General features: G+C 49.5%; 1 protein-coding gene across 1 annotated transcript in view; it reads right to left on the bottom strand.

Moving 5' to 3' along the window:
- The window catches only part of ENPP6 (ectonucleotide pyrophosphatase/phosphodiesterase 6), a 76,421-nt gene extending 66,093 nt beyond the window's left edge, over window positions 1-10,328 (bottom strand). Inside the window, exon 1 of the mRNA XM_006092695.3 lies at window positions 10,017-10,328. Coding sequence (XP_006092757.1) covers window positions 10,017-10,257 — 241 coding nt within the window. The 5' untranslated portion in view covers window positions 10,258-10,328. The remainder of the gene's footprint in view (window positions 1-10,016) is intronic.
- Between the last annotated feature and the right edge of the window lie 4,112 nt (window positions 10,329-14,440).

Raw genomic sequence — 14,440 nt, 5'->3', positions numbered from 1 at the left:
TCAGAAACTTTTCCCACCACCTTAACCACTTCCTCTTCAGGCCACTGGTTCCCAGCAGCTGAACGCCATGTAGCAAGAGGTCCTTCCCTCTCATCACCATGGAAGCCAAGAGAAACATGCCTTCTGAGAAGTGGCCCTTCAGTGCCGAGAGGCCTGTTGAAGGGAGCTGAAATAATGACGTGCCAGGAGAGATTAGTCTTGCAAATTCTTGGAACACACTTTTTTCTCAGGGCATGAGCCAGCTAGCGCTCTCCAGGCTGCTGTGGCCCGACACCTCCCTGACCCAGCCTGCCTCTTTGGGCAGCTTGACCAGGACCCATTAAGACAGCGGTTCTCAACCTGTGGGTCGCGACCCCTTTGGCAGCGGTCCTCTAAGACCATCCTGCATATCAGATATTTACATTACGATTCACAACAGTAGCAACATTACAGTTATGAAATAGCAACGAAAATAATTTTATGGTTGGGTCACAACATGAGGAACTGTATTTAAAGGGCCAGAAGGTTGAGAACCACTGCATGAAGACCTCAGTTTTCAGTAGAAACCTGTTGTTAGGTGTCCCTGGGAAGTAAATGACAACATTTAGGAAAAAAAAAAATCATGCAGATGAGAAGACAGACTTAATTGTGCTTCTGTGAGAAGTGCCCTCACCAGCTGAGTGGCAAACAGGGAGATAAGAAGCCCATTGCCAGGGGTCCCCTGGGACCCACCGGAGCAAATCCTCTTACCCCTGTGGGTAATCTACACGTTTCTGGACTCTCCTTTAAGACGTTGTCTCTGATCCCCTAAAGTTTCAACTCCAGGTAGATATCCTACTCCAACTTGAAATCTATTCTGATGAAACTTTACTTCCCCAATAAACAGTCCCCCAAACGTCCTCATCTCTGCTCATAAGAGTCCCAGACTCCTGAATATCTCACAGCCTCGGGATTGATTCAGGATTCCTTACTTTTAATTCTTCCATGTTCACCCATTACCCGATCAGCAAGTTCTGCCTCAAGGGCACTCTTCCAATCCAACCCCTCACGGCCATCAAAAAGAAAAGATGTCAAATGTTTCAAGTGGAAAAGGAGAAAAGAACGGGCTCATTGGCTTATCTTCCATTCAGCTTTCTTTTAAAAACAAAAAACATGTTTTCATTGATTTCAGAGAGGAAGGGAGAGGGAAAGAGAGATAGAAACAGCAACGATGAGAGAAAATCATAGATTGGCTGCTTCCTGCACGCCCCCTACTGGGGATCAAGCCCACAACCCAGGCATGTGCCCTGACCTGGAATTGAACCCTGACCTCTTGGTTCATGGGTCAACACTCAACCACTGAGCCACACTGGCCAGACTCAATTTAGCTTTCAAAGCCTTCCATCAACTGAATGTCTTTAAAGAAAACAAATGCATCCCCTCTAACCCTCTATCCCACACCTGAGTGGTGAATGGTTTGAGCACCTCCCGTCTTGTGAATGCATCTCTGACTTTGCTTGTGTTATGTCCCTCAGATCAGTCTTTACAGATTTTTTTTTTAAGACCTGGCTCAAAATTCATCTCTTACTAACAATCTTTCCACTCATCCTCAGTGTTTAGTTCTAGTTCCACCTTCTCATGGAAATGTTCAAGACCACGGTAACCCTCCCTGAGCTGCAGATACGGATATCTCTAATCCATTAATTTTAATTAAGACCCACAAGGTTCTTCCAAAATGCAACAAGTACCCATTCCGTGTCTGACACAGCGCTGTGATGTTAAAGATGATTCCTGCACCCACTGCGGGGCGGGGGGGAAGTTGTACACCCCTGACTTACTGGCATCGAGTGAGCAACAGGATTTGCTGTGGCCAATAAAATGTTAGTGGGTGTGACTTGTGACACCACTAGGCAGAAGTTTTAAGCATTATCACATTGTTTAGCCATTTTCCGTTTTCCCTTGGCCATGTGACCAGCATGTGTTATTTAGAAACTGCTTTTTCAGCCTGGGTCTCAAAGTGAAGAGGAAATGGGGCAGAGTTAACCCTCAATGCTCATATACATGAGTGAGAGGTACACCTGAGTTGCTGTAAGCCTCTGGTATAGCTGGTTACTGCAACACGGGTTGGCCCGATCTTCCTGATACAGTGTGTAATGTGGAGAGTTTTCAGAATGTTGACTTTACACGTTTCTCATTCTGGCCTCACCACAAGCCTGTTTGGCCAAGTTTACTTTCCCCATTCTACTGATAAATAATATCAAAACTCAAAAGAACTGCTTCAATTCCAAAAGTCAGAAAGTCATATAATAGATGAGCTTAGGTCTTCTGCAGCAGACCCATAGCTCTTTCCGCTACGTCAGGTGTTATGGGTCGAATTGTGTTTCCCAATAAGATACACTGAAGTTCTATCCCTCAGTGTCTGTGAGTGTGACATGATTGAGAAACAAGGTCTTCACAGATGGCATCAAGGTAAGATGAGGCCATTAGTATGACTGGTGTCCTTGAAAGAGAAGAGACACATACAGAGACACGCGGGGAGAATTCCATGTGACAGAGGAGGCAGAGACTGGAGGGATGCAATGGTACATCTACAGTCCAAGGAAGACAAGCACAGGAAGCTAAGAGGAGGCGTGTGACAGTTCTCCCAGGAGCCTTCAGAGAGACTGTGGCCCTGCCAACACCTCCATTCTAGGTTACGGCCTCCAGGTCTGTGAAGAAATAGTTTCTATTGTGTTGAGCAAGCCACCCAGCTTGTGGAAATTGGTTACAGCATCCCTAGGAAATCAACACACCAGGACTACCTCAATCTCGGGGCAGAAACCACCGGAGAGCCTCAGTACATAGGTTTGGGGGTGGCAGTAGTCTGTCTAGGAAAACCTTCATTCTTCTATTAGCAGCCTAGTCACCATCCCACCTTTCTAGTTTCCAAGAGCTGTCATAACAACGTGCCACAGCTGGTGGCTTCAACAACAAAAGTCAGATTTCTCATAAGTTTGGAGGCTAGAAGCTCAAAGTTCAGGTGTCATCAGGGTTGGTCCTTTCTAAAGCCTCTCTCCTTGGCTTGTAGATGGTCATCTTCTCCCTGTGACTGCTCATGCCTTCCCTCTGTGCCCACCTGTGTCCTGATCTCCCCTTCTTACACGGACACCAGTCATATTGAGTTAGCCCTCCCCCCCCTTACTGACCCCATTTTAACTTAATTACCTTTTGAAGGACCCTATCTCCAAATACAGTCACAATCTAAGCACTGATTGGGGATAGGGACTTCAACTTATAATTGGGGGGAGAGGGGGCACACAATTCAGCCCGTACACCGTGTTTCAAATATCGAAGTAGCCTCTCACAATGCCCATGTTGACAGCCTGGCCGCTTGAGCAATCTGAGAACTCAGGGTGGCCCTGCCAGACCCAGCCCTGGTCCGACAGCCAGGACCACACACAACTTGGCGTTCGCTGTCCCCTCACGGTTGCTGGTGAGGTTCTGAACCGCTTGCCTTGCTCACGCTTTGCTGTGCCCTCGGCTTTCATAGCTTCAGCAATCTTGGCTGGAATTGGGCTCTCTCTCAGGCTATGCCGATGGCTAGCATTCTGGTGAAATTCCCAACAGCCAGGCTTGGATCCCTTACTTGGCACAGCTCCCTTCTCCTTTCAACCCTCTTGCTGCCTCCAACTTTATCATCAAGATTTGAAACAAAATCGATAGACACCGTTTGAGACATATGATCACTAGACATCAATGGTAACCAGTTCACCTCAATGACTGCTAATTGCTTAAACAAAACAAAGCATAATTCCAATTTTTCCTTCTCAACATTAATTTAGGAAGATCTAAAAATCACTTACTTATATGTGAACTCTAAAAAACAACACAAAAGAACTAATGAAAGAAAATAGAAACAGACTCATACAGAGAACAAACTGATGAGTTTGCCAGAGGGGAGCGGGTGGGAGGTGGGTGAAAAAGGTCAAGGGGAATAAGAGGTACAAACTTCTATTTAAAAAATAATTAAGCTACTGGGTAGAGTGTACAGCACAGGAAATATAGTCAACAATATCACAATAATTTTGCACAGTGATATGTGGTCACTAGACGTATCCTGGTGATCACACTGTAAGGTATATAAAGGTAGAATCACTGTGCTATATGTCTGAAACTAATAAAATATTGTGTGTCAACTATATTTTAATAAAAAAAAGAAGTGTTTGAAGAATTACAAACAAATGTTGCCATTGGCCTTAGCAAAACGGTGTCATGCCGCTTGGAAACATACTCGACATTCTCTCTAACGCATGATCTGGATTGAACACACCACTGTTTTCCTTCCACGGAGTCTATGTGGAACTTCACTTAAATCAAATGTGGATTTAATTCAAAAAGAGAATAACCTTACAGGAAGATCCACAGTGATACTAAAATGGACCGCACCCCAATCGCACTCCCTTTGTGGTTGTATTTTATATATATATTATTGATTCTTCACAAAGAGGAAGGGAGAGGGATAGAGAGTTAGAAACATTGATGAGAGAGAAACGTCAACTAGCTGCCTCCTGCACACCTCCCACTGGGGATGTGCCCACAACCAAGGCACATGCCCTTGACCGGAATCAAACCTGGGACCTTTCAGTCCGCAGGCCGACGCTCTATCCACTGAGCCAAACCGGTTTGGCTGTGGTTGTATTTTTAACCACAATGAAGTTGAGCCACACAGAGCTCTTCCTGAAGAGAGCTCATGCCCCCAGTAAGATAGACTGATCCACACAATGCTTGTGGCTGTTTCTCCCAGCGCAGAGCCCACCTCCCTCAGAACGCGCTCACATGTTTCCCCGAAAGGAAGAAAAACCCCTCTCCCCTGGTCCTCTGTGGCATATTAGGAAACTACCCACTGGTCTTCGTGCATTTGTTTGCTAGAGTTGCCACAGACTGGGTGGCCAAACAACAGAAATTTACTTCTCAGTTCTGGAGGCTGGAAGTCCAAGACCAATGTGTCGGCAGGTTTGGTTCCTGCTTAGACCTCTCTCCGTGGCTTATGGACCGCGGCCTCTCACGGCATCCTCAGGTGGCCTGTTTTCTCCTCTTCCTAATTGGGCTCCACTCTAAGGACCTCGTTTTACCTTAATCACCACTTAAAGGCCTGATTTTTATTTTTTAAATATATTTTTATTGATTTCAGAGAGGAAGGGAGAGGGAGAGAGAAATAGAAACATCAATGATGAAAGAGAATCACTGACCGGCTGCCTCCTGCACACCCCAAACTGGGGATCAAGCCTGCAACCCAGGCATGTGCCCTGACAGGGAATTGAACCATGACCTTCTGGTTCATAGGTCAATGCTCAACCACTGAGCCACGCCTGCTGGGCTAAAGGCCTTACCGTTAAATATGGTGACACTCTGAGGTATGGGGGGTTGGGACTTCAGCACACGAATTTTGGAGGAACACGTCAGTCCTTATCATTCATTTTAGAATATTAGTAGGTACTTGAGGTGTTTCCCATCCTCAACTTGAGTGTAGGCACTCTGGGTAAAAGGCCCTATTTTAGGATCCTGTTTCCCCAAGGAGTCAATGGTTTGATGGATTTTCCCGATCACTATGGGAAGTTGTGTCCTGATACAAATATAACTTGAAGGAGAACATAAAATCAGCTGCAGGGGCACCGTGTCACTGACTGCGCTCGATTTCCGAGCTTCCTTCCAGATCCTGTGACTGTTCATTTCCCATCACCAGCCACATGGCTTCCCATGAAATTCTCTTCCCTGGGAGTTTCAGACATTTGCTGCCTTCTTATAGGCAGGCCTCCCAAGACGTGCCATCCTAACTTGTTCTAGTTCCCTCCGTAAGGCTCGTGTTCACATCTGGTGGCACCTGAGATCCTGGCCTGATTCAGGCCCGGAAGCTGGGGAAACTGAGGCAGTGCAATGCCTTTTGCCTCAAGTCTTCCCGAGTCACCCGGACGCTGAGAGGAGTCAACCCCAGGTCTTCCAGCTCCAAGGCCAAGGCTCTTTCCAAGAACCCAGGCTTCCTCCTCCCACTAAGAAAAGAACAGCAGGGCCTTGTGTCTTATGGGCAATAATTCGCGTAATGAAGTGAGATCGTAGTCTCGCCTATGAATCCTGGGGAACCCTGAAACAGCCTCCCTTTCAATACCCAAAGCATCTAGCATGACTCTTTTGTGGGTTCATAAAATGCTCAAATGCTCAAACCATATGTTCAAGTATAATTCCCCATGGTTATATTCTTCTTTACATTAAAAAAAAAAAAGAGGAGTTTTTCAACATCGGGTAGAAAAATAAGCATGAATATTGGGGGAAATAGTCTGCACTTGGCCCTGAGTCAGTTCCAGGACAGCAGAGCTGACACCAGCCTCATGGCCTGGTCTCTCCCCGCCTTCGCTTCATCAGTAGGTACCAGAAAGCCCTGCCCAGAATCATCCGCACATGAACGCAAGCCTTGCTAGACTTGTCCTGTGTTAGTATTGCTTCTAGAAAAGGAGGAAAGCCGACCTAAATTTCGAGCAGTCTTTCCCATCAGGGTATACATTTTACCATCTAAACATATATAGACATAACACGGAGCTTCCTGGGGGTAACATCAGTTTGAAAGTGTGGTTTGGGTTGAAACCCAGAAATCAACCCAAGCTCAATTAATATTTGACAAAGGAGGCAAGAGCATACAATGGAGTCAAGAGAGTCACTTCAATAAATGGTGTTGGGAAAATTGGACAGATACACGCAAAAAAAGAGAAACTAGACCAACTTACACCATACACAAGAATAAATTTAAAATGGATAAAAGACTTAAATGTAAGTCGTGAAACCATAAAAATCCTAGAAATCATAGGCAGCAAAATCTCAGACATCTCTCATAGCAATATGTTTACAGATACATGTTCTAGGGCAAAGGAAACTGAGGAGAAAATAATCAAATGGGACTACATCAAAATAAAAAGCTTCTGCACAGCAAAAGAACCATCAACATCATGAAAAGGGAGCCCACTGTATGGGAGAACATATTGGGCAATGATACATCTGATAAAAGGTTAATATCCAAAATATATTAACCTTTTACATACAACTTAACAAAAGGAAGACAAACAATCCAATTTAAAAAATGGGCAAAGGACCTAAATAGACACTTCTCCAAAGTGGACATACAGATGGCCAAGAGACATGAAAAATGCTCAAAGTCACTGATCATCAGAGAGATGCAAATGAAAGCAACAATGAGGTAACATCTCACACCTGTCAGAATGGCTACCATCTACAAATCAACAAACGACAAGCGCTGGCGAGACTGTGGAGAAAAGGGAACCCTCGTGCACTGCTGGTGGGAATGCAGACTGGTGCAGCCACTGTGGAAGACAGTATGGAGTTTCCTCAAAAAACTAAAAATGGAACTCCCATTTGACCCAGTGATCCCACTTCTAGGAATATATCCTAAGAAACCCGAAGCACCCATCAGAAAGAATGTATGCTCCCCTATGTTCATAGCAGCACAAATTACAATAGCTAAGATCTGGAAACAGCCCAAGTAGCCATCAGTAGACCAGTGGATAAAAAAGCTGTGGTACATTTACACCATGGTTTACTCTGCAGCTGTAAAAAAGAAGGCTCTTTTACCCTTTGAGACAGCATGGAGGGACCTGGAGAGTAACATGCTAAGTGAAAGAAGTCAGTCAGAGAAAGACAAGTATCACATGATCGCACTCATATGCAGAATCTAAGTAACAAAATAAACTGATGAACAGAGTGGGTCCAGGGACATGGAAGCATGGAACAGAGTGTGGAATCTCAGAGGGAAGGCGGGGGAGGGTGGGTGGGTGGGTGGGTGGGAGGTAATCAACCAAAGACCTTGAATGCATATATGCATAACCCGTGGACCCAGATGATAGGGTGCTGAAGGCCTGGGGCGGGGTGAGGGGATGGGGCTGGCTGGAGCGGGTTAATGGGGGGAAGGGGGACATATGTAATACTTTCAACAATCAAGAGTTATTTTTAAAAAGAAGAAGAAGAGAAGGAGGAGGAAGGAGGAGGAGGAGGAGGAGGAAAAAGGAGGAGGAAGAGGAGGAGGAGGAAGAGGAGGAGGAGGAGGAGGAGGAAGATGAGGAGGAGGAGTAGTAGGAAGGAGTAGGAGGACTAAGAGGAGGAGGATTAGGAGGTTGAAGAAGAAGGTGAAGGTGAGATCTTTGACAAGCACTTTTGGGGAGCTGTCACGGTCCACCATGGAAAGGACGCCGTGACAAGAGCCACCTCTGAAGCCTGAGGCGTGCTCTGCGTTGTGGGGGCTCTGTGCAAATCACTCCTTGGGCGAATGTCAAGAAATGGGGGTCCCACAGACAAAAGCCCGTGCCACTGGCCTGGTCCCTCTGTGCAGATGGCAATGGCCCCTTTTACTCCCTGGAGTCTGACTTTCTGAAACGGATTTTGTTCGTTGTGCACGGAGATCGGGGGAGCTGCACGTGGCAGCTATGAATGGGGCCTCCCCGCGCGGCTCTGAAAGCAGCTGGAGGGGGTGGTCTGCGCGTGTGAGCCTCCCGGGACAGAGCTGCAGTCGGGCTGCGACACACAATGGCATCTATGTGTGACCCGCGGCGGCTTCCCAATGAGGGGGGACGCGCGCCCAGCGGGGACCAGCGGGCCCTGTCCCCCCTCCTCATCGCAGAGAGGCTGCTGTTTGTCTGCTGGGGAAATGTTTTGAAATCAACAAATGCATTGTTCGCTTCGGCACAGCCTGGATTTTTCCCCCTCTCTCTGCCTTCATTTCCAGTTCTCCAACGTCTCTTTCCCCTTTAACTTTACGGCATTTTTATGTGCCTGTGCATAGAGGACCCACACGTGAAGTCGGATACGTCAATTGTCTTTGCAGACGCCTATGGCTGTGCTATGCTGTGGGGATCCATGATGAGATATGGAGTTCTCATCCCCTTCCCACGCACATAACTGACAGTGTTCCCTGTGCTCAGAGCACACGGCCGAGCTCAGCCATCGCAGCAATAACAGTGCGTTCTCAACAGCCCCCCTGACGGTCTGCTCAATTCTTTCCGAGAGCGCCTCGCTGGCCCCCACAAAGGTTACTGGAAAGCCAACCGGAAGCCAGGAACCCGACTGCGAGCGCAGAAAGTCCCCGCTATGCAGACGGGGCGAGACCATGGAGTCACTGACACTCCGCAATCCCCAACGCAGGTCCCCCTCGGGCCCAACCCAGCGTCCTCGCACCCGGGCGCAGTCTGGGTTCGCTGGCGTGTTTGTTCTATTTTTGATTTCAGAGAAGAAGGGAGAGGAAGAGAGAGAGAGAAACATCAAGGATGATGGGGACCGAGCCCGCAACCCTGGCACGTGCCCTGACCGGGAATTGAACCGTGACCTCCTGGTTCACGGGTCGACACTCAACCATTGAGCCCTGCCGGCCAGGCTTGTTCTGCTTTGTTTTCATAACAGATGCTACAAGTTAAAAACGGGACTCTGAAGCCACCACAGACTTTTTTCTTCTCTGTGCTGGTTCACCTGCCCCCAAAAGGCCAAACAAGGGCCAAGTGGCATTGCTGAGTGACACTTCACGATCTGCCGGAGCCACCACCCCCCCACCCCCCACCCCCACCCCAGCGATCCAGGAATGCACGTGGAACTCGCACAGCCCAGCACACGGATAAACAAGCCGAATGCCTCCCGGATGACAGATGACTGCAGAGCGAGGGGACAGGAGGAATTTGGTACAGACACGTGAGGACCAATGGACTCTTTAAACTTGAACTTGGAAAACGTGGAGTTAGCTAGAATTGTGAGCTGTAAACCAAATAACTCCCTTTTTTAAATCATCCATCCACGCAGCTCTCTGTTCCCCGCTCTCTGAGAATCCAAAGCAGGTCGTGGGGAGAACTTCCGGAGAACAACACAACCATGAAAACAACCACCTCGGCCAAGAACACAGACTGTCTGTCTCTGGGGTCCCAAGGGACTAGGGGAACCTGAACATTGACATCAGAGTCCGAGGCCAGGCGCTCACGGACCCCTGATGGACGCCAGCACCCTCCTCCCCACCCAGGAGAGGAGCAGCAGGTACTCACCGGTCATCAGGGTGTAGTAGTTGGGATAAGAGAGCGTGGGGAAGTCCGGGGTCAAGTAGTCCGCTTTCACCCCCCGGCTCACAATCTCTTTCAAACCAGGCAGGGACTCCAGGGCCTCGTCGCTGATGTAGTCGGAGCGGAAACCATCCAGCAGGAACACCAGCAGCTTCCGGGGGGCAGAGGCCGGCTGGGCCAGGCCCAGCGCGAGGACCAGCAGGAGGGCCCGGAGCGGCACTGCCATGCTGCCAGGAGCCTGCCGAGCCGGCTGGCACAGCCGTCGCCTTGCAAAGACCGAGGATGGAGAGTCTGTAGCTCTTCTCTCTTCTAGGGGCTGGACCTTGACTGCTGGCCTTCCTGAGCCAAGTTCACTTTCAGAATTTAAAGGTACAGCACCGTGTTTTTATTTTTGAGTCCTATCTGAGCATTTATTCCAAGCAGCAGGTCAGCCACAGAAATCTGCTCTGCAGCCCCCCAGAAGCCAGCTGCTCATATATATAGGGTAGGACAGAGATTACATAGGGAAGCCGGTGTGACAGGCCTGGGGAAGTAGGAGGCTGGGGTGGGACCCCCTTGTTTGGGCAACAAGGTTGTTCCTCTTTCCGTGATAACAGACAGCTCTCGAATGGAATGAACCGCATTCCAAGGGTGGATTCCCCCCCAGGCCCAAGGTTGACTCCCAGGTCCCCAGGGCACACAACTCCCAGCCAGGTCAGAACGTCCTTTCTTTAATCAAGGCAATCATGGTTAAAGGAGCAGGATTAATATTTCCCATCACCATAGCTAGTCGCCAATACTTTTTTTTTTTTTTGCCCCTAACATTTCCCCACGGCTATTTCTATCATCTCGTATCTACGAGATTAGTTTTAGATGAAAAGTCTCATCGTGCTGGACCGCATCTGCTTCTGCCTTGAAAGCAGCTCCCAGGGATGGAATACAGCTCATGCAGGGTCCTGGGTATGTTTTCTATCAACGGAGGATTGTCAGGAAGATTAAAGCAGCACATTCCTTTAAATTCCTCCCAGCCCTGGTTATCCGCTGCTGCCCGATTTTCTAGGACTGCCTCCCTCACCTGCCTCAGCTCCTAATGTATCCCGTGTATAGCCCTGGAGGTGGCATTCAGGGCTCTTACCTTGCTACACACCAGCCGGGTCACTTCTACATGAAGGCAGCCTGCCAGTCCCAGCCTCACCGACATGGTCCCAGCACTACATCCAGCGGGGCTCCACGGGTGGGCATGGCATTGCAGTCCGGTGCAACGGCCGAGAGAAGTCTCTTTTGGTTCGGACCCTTTGGTGCTGTTTCTGGGGCTCCCAGCTGGTCGGTCATCCGAAGGAACAAGGCCTCCCGGTACAGCACCCATTTTTTAAAAACATCCGTGCTCACCCTTTACTGGAAAACCAGGAGGCTGACGCCTTGGGAGAAGCTGGATCCACAAACAACCCGGAATTAATGCCAGGGGAGACCGTGCAACCTTATTATTTTGGGTGAATGTTCCAGAAATACAGGCGCCCACAGAGAGGCGGAATCTTAGAAGATGACAGAAGGCCGCACGAATTTTGCACTCAGGCTCACCCAAGGGAGGAGCCCAGGGAAAGGGCAATCTTTTAATTTGCTGGCATCCCACCTCTTTGCTTGATTTAAACTCTCTTACACGTCACCTAACAGTTTAGGAAGGCAAACCTCTTCACTCCGTGAATAAACCAAACTCGGTGGGCATGTGTGTGAACTTTTCGGCAGATCCCTGGCCATAGCACTCGCAAACCGATTGTTTGTCTCGGTCTCAGACACCTCTGTCTCCGATGCCACTATCTACAGTGTTTGTTGCTTTATTTTCCAAGTTGCTGGTGTCCAAACCCATCCATGGGAGGGAGTGGATCTCAGCAGAGCTGGAGCGCCAGAGAGGAAGTTCCCACATGGGCCAGCAGGGGGCACTGCTGGCAGGTTGTTCTGAGGCAGCATTGCCCTGGAGGGCAGGCAATGAGATGGAGGCTGGAGGGTGAGAGTTTGCGATGGGAAGGCAGAGCTGGGAATGATGCAGCCTCCACCCCAGGACAGGCCCGGGCGGGAGGCGGAGGCTGAGCAGGGCTCAGTGAAGTCCAGCGAGGCACAGGGTGAGAGCCTGAGCGCTGAGTGCAGATTCTCAGGGTGCCCGGGGCGGCAGAGATGGAAAAGGCTGATGAAATGTGCCTGGCCCATAGCTGTGCTTGGCATCACAACTGTCGCTTGGGCCCTGGTGAAACGGGCAAGGCTCAGGGCCACGCTCCACAGGGACCCAGGGCAGGCGGATGGCAGCCACCTGACCGGATCGATCCTGATGCCTCTCTCACCCCTCCCCTCTGCCCGTGCCTTCCCTTCTCCTGTTCTCCCGTATCTGGAGTCTAGCCCTCACCCGAGACCACCCAGACCACCGGTCGCTTTCTAAATTGTGTGACGAAAAAGAAAACACACCGGCCAAATTCCCATCCCCATCTCCGCTGACTTAGGCACCAGACTTCATTTTCCCCATGAAAATAACGCCTTTTACCATTGAAAAATAAGAAAAAGGGGGGTGCCTATTCTTAATGTGTGTTACCTTGAGAACAGGATGTTATTTACATTTCTTTGAGTTGTGGGAGATTGTTCTTATTCTAAACAGAAAAAATAAAAGGGGTGGAAGAGGGACAAAGGGAGGGAGGGGGGAGGAAGGCAGGGAGGGAGAAGGGAGGGGAAGGCGCTGAGGAGCTGATGGGAGGCCTGTCATTGTCACACAACCTAAAGAAGAACTTCTTCCTGGAGTGAGGGGGGGGGGGGGCGGGGGGCCGGTTCCGAAGCTTCCGGACTGTGAAGATAACAGCTCAAGGCCACATAGTCTGCCTTGGGGATGACCTTGGGGCTCACTTGGGGAGAGGAAGGATTCTAAATCCTAAAGATGACTATAAAAGGGGCACCCACTTTCCTCTGCTGCTGGGGGGGGCAACCCAAAATACAGCCCCCTGAGCGCCTGATACAGCTGTGAGGAGGCCAGCCCTTCACTGACTCGCTCTTCTTAGAGTCCACAGGCCCCTAGGTCCCCAAGGCCCCACCCATCACGCTGTGACGTGTCTGGGTGGCGGTATTGCTGATGTGCCCTCTATTGTTTTATGATGATCGTATCATTTTATGATCATGTTTAGGTAGTTTCTCTAAGGTTTTGGGTCAAAATGATTGTACAGAAACATCTTCATCATACATGCCAACATGTGAAGAAAGAAGCATTTGAGACGGGATTCCAATCAGACTCCTGGTCATGTACATTGTGACCCAGAAGAGGTTGGAAGTGAAAGCTCAGCAACAATAAGCGAAGGCACTCGGTCAGAAAATGTGGTTAATATTAGGTGCCCAGAGCCTTGTGGCCCAAGGCCTTGTTTGTCCGTTATGGGATGCCCTCAGCTGGGGCGGATTATCAGCACCGAACATGTAAGAGTGCTTCTTGCCACTTGTTTTCCAAGGGTTGGCAGTGCTCTAAGGTCATTGCCCGTGGGGTTTCACGTAGATAGTGCAGAAGAAAGAGAACTTTCCTTAGAACATGGGACCACCTTTGCCCCGGGACACGCATGAGCTCCCGGGAATGTGCTGTGCAGATCCGTCAGCACTATGGCGCCTGGCCTCCCCGGAGAGGCACTGAGAGGGGAGGGACGGGTCCTAGGAGAGAAAAGATGGGTTCCAGGGCTTGGGATTCTAGCATTGGACAACTGTGTGATTCTGGGAAGGTTACCTTCCCACACTTCGGTTTTCACCTCTGAAAAGTGACAGGAGAAAGGTTCAAGGTGCTTTCCAGCTATAGAATCAATGAGGTTCAGAAGCTGTGACCTAAGTCAGCCATGTTGGCCAACATCAACCTTCACTGGTCCTGTTACTCCATCTGTTTGCCCACCCGTGTTGGCCCTTCTTGGCTCATGTGAACACGCTCGTTTCCTAGAAATCAGCAGCTTTAGCTCCTCAAAGTCCTTGTCCCAATCCCAGACCAGGGCGAGTGTCCCATCGGCCCTCTCTCTGGTCAGGCGTAGGAACTAGAATCTTAATGAAAGGGCGAGGGCTATGCCCTCCATCTTGCCCCAGGGTAAGGGCTACACCCTCCATCTTACCTTGGCCATGTGCTCAGCAAGGCTTCTTCCCGGAAGCCCAAGCCTCTGCTAGCCACACCCAGGACTTCTTTAAACTAACCAATGACAATCAAAGGAAGTTGCCATAGATATGACCACATCCTGTGTAACAAGACACCGACTTGCGCCTGGCCAATCGGCAAGGCCCACAGTCCTTTCTCCTCCCCTTACTCCAACCCCCTATAAAACCCCTCTCCACACAGAGTTCTCTCTCTCTGCTTCCTGCTGCTGCGTCGGCGAGGTGGGGGACCAAGCTAGCTCAAATAAAGACTCTTATGCTTTTGCATCGGACACGGCTGGCTC

The sequence above is a fragment of the Myotis lucifugus genome, unplaced genomic scaffold (genome assembly GCF_000147115.1).
Source record: "Myotis lucifugus unplaced genomic scaffold, Myoluc2.0 scaffold_102, whole genome shotgun sequence".
Taxonomy (NCBI): domain Eukaryota; kingdom Metazoa; phylum Chordata; class Mammalia; order Chiroptera; family Vespertilionidae; genus Myotis; species Myotis lucifugus.
Note: the sequence above shows the minus strand (reverse complement) of the source record. Positions and strands in the feature narration are given on the sequence as shown.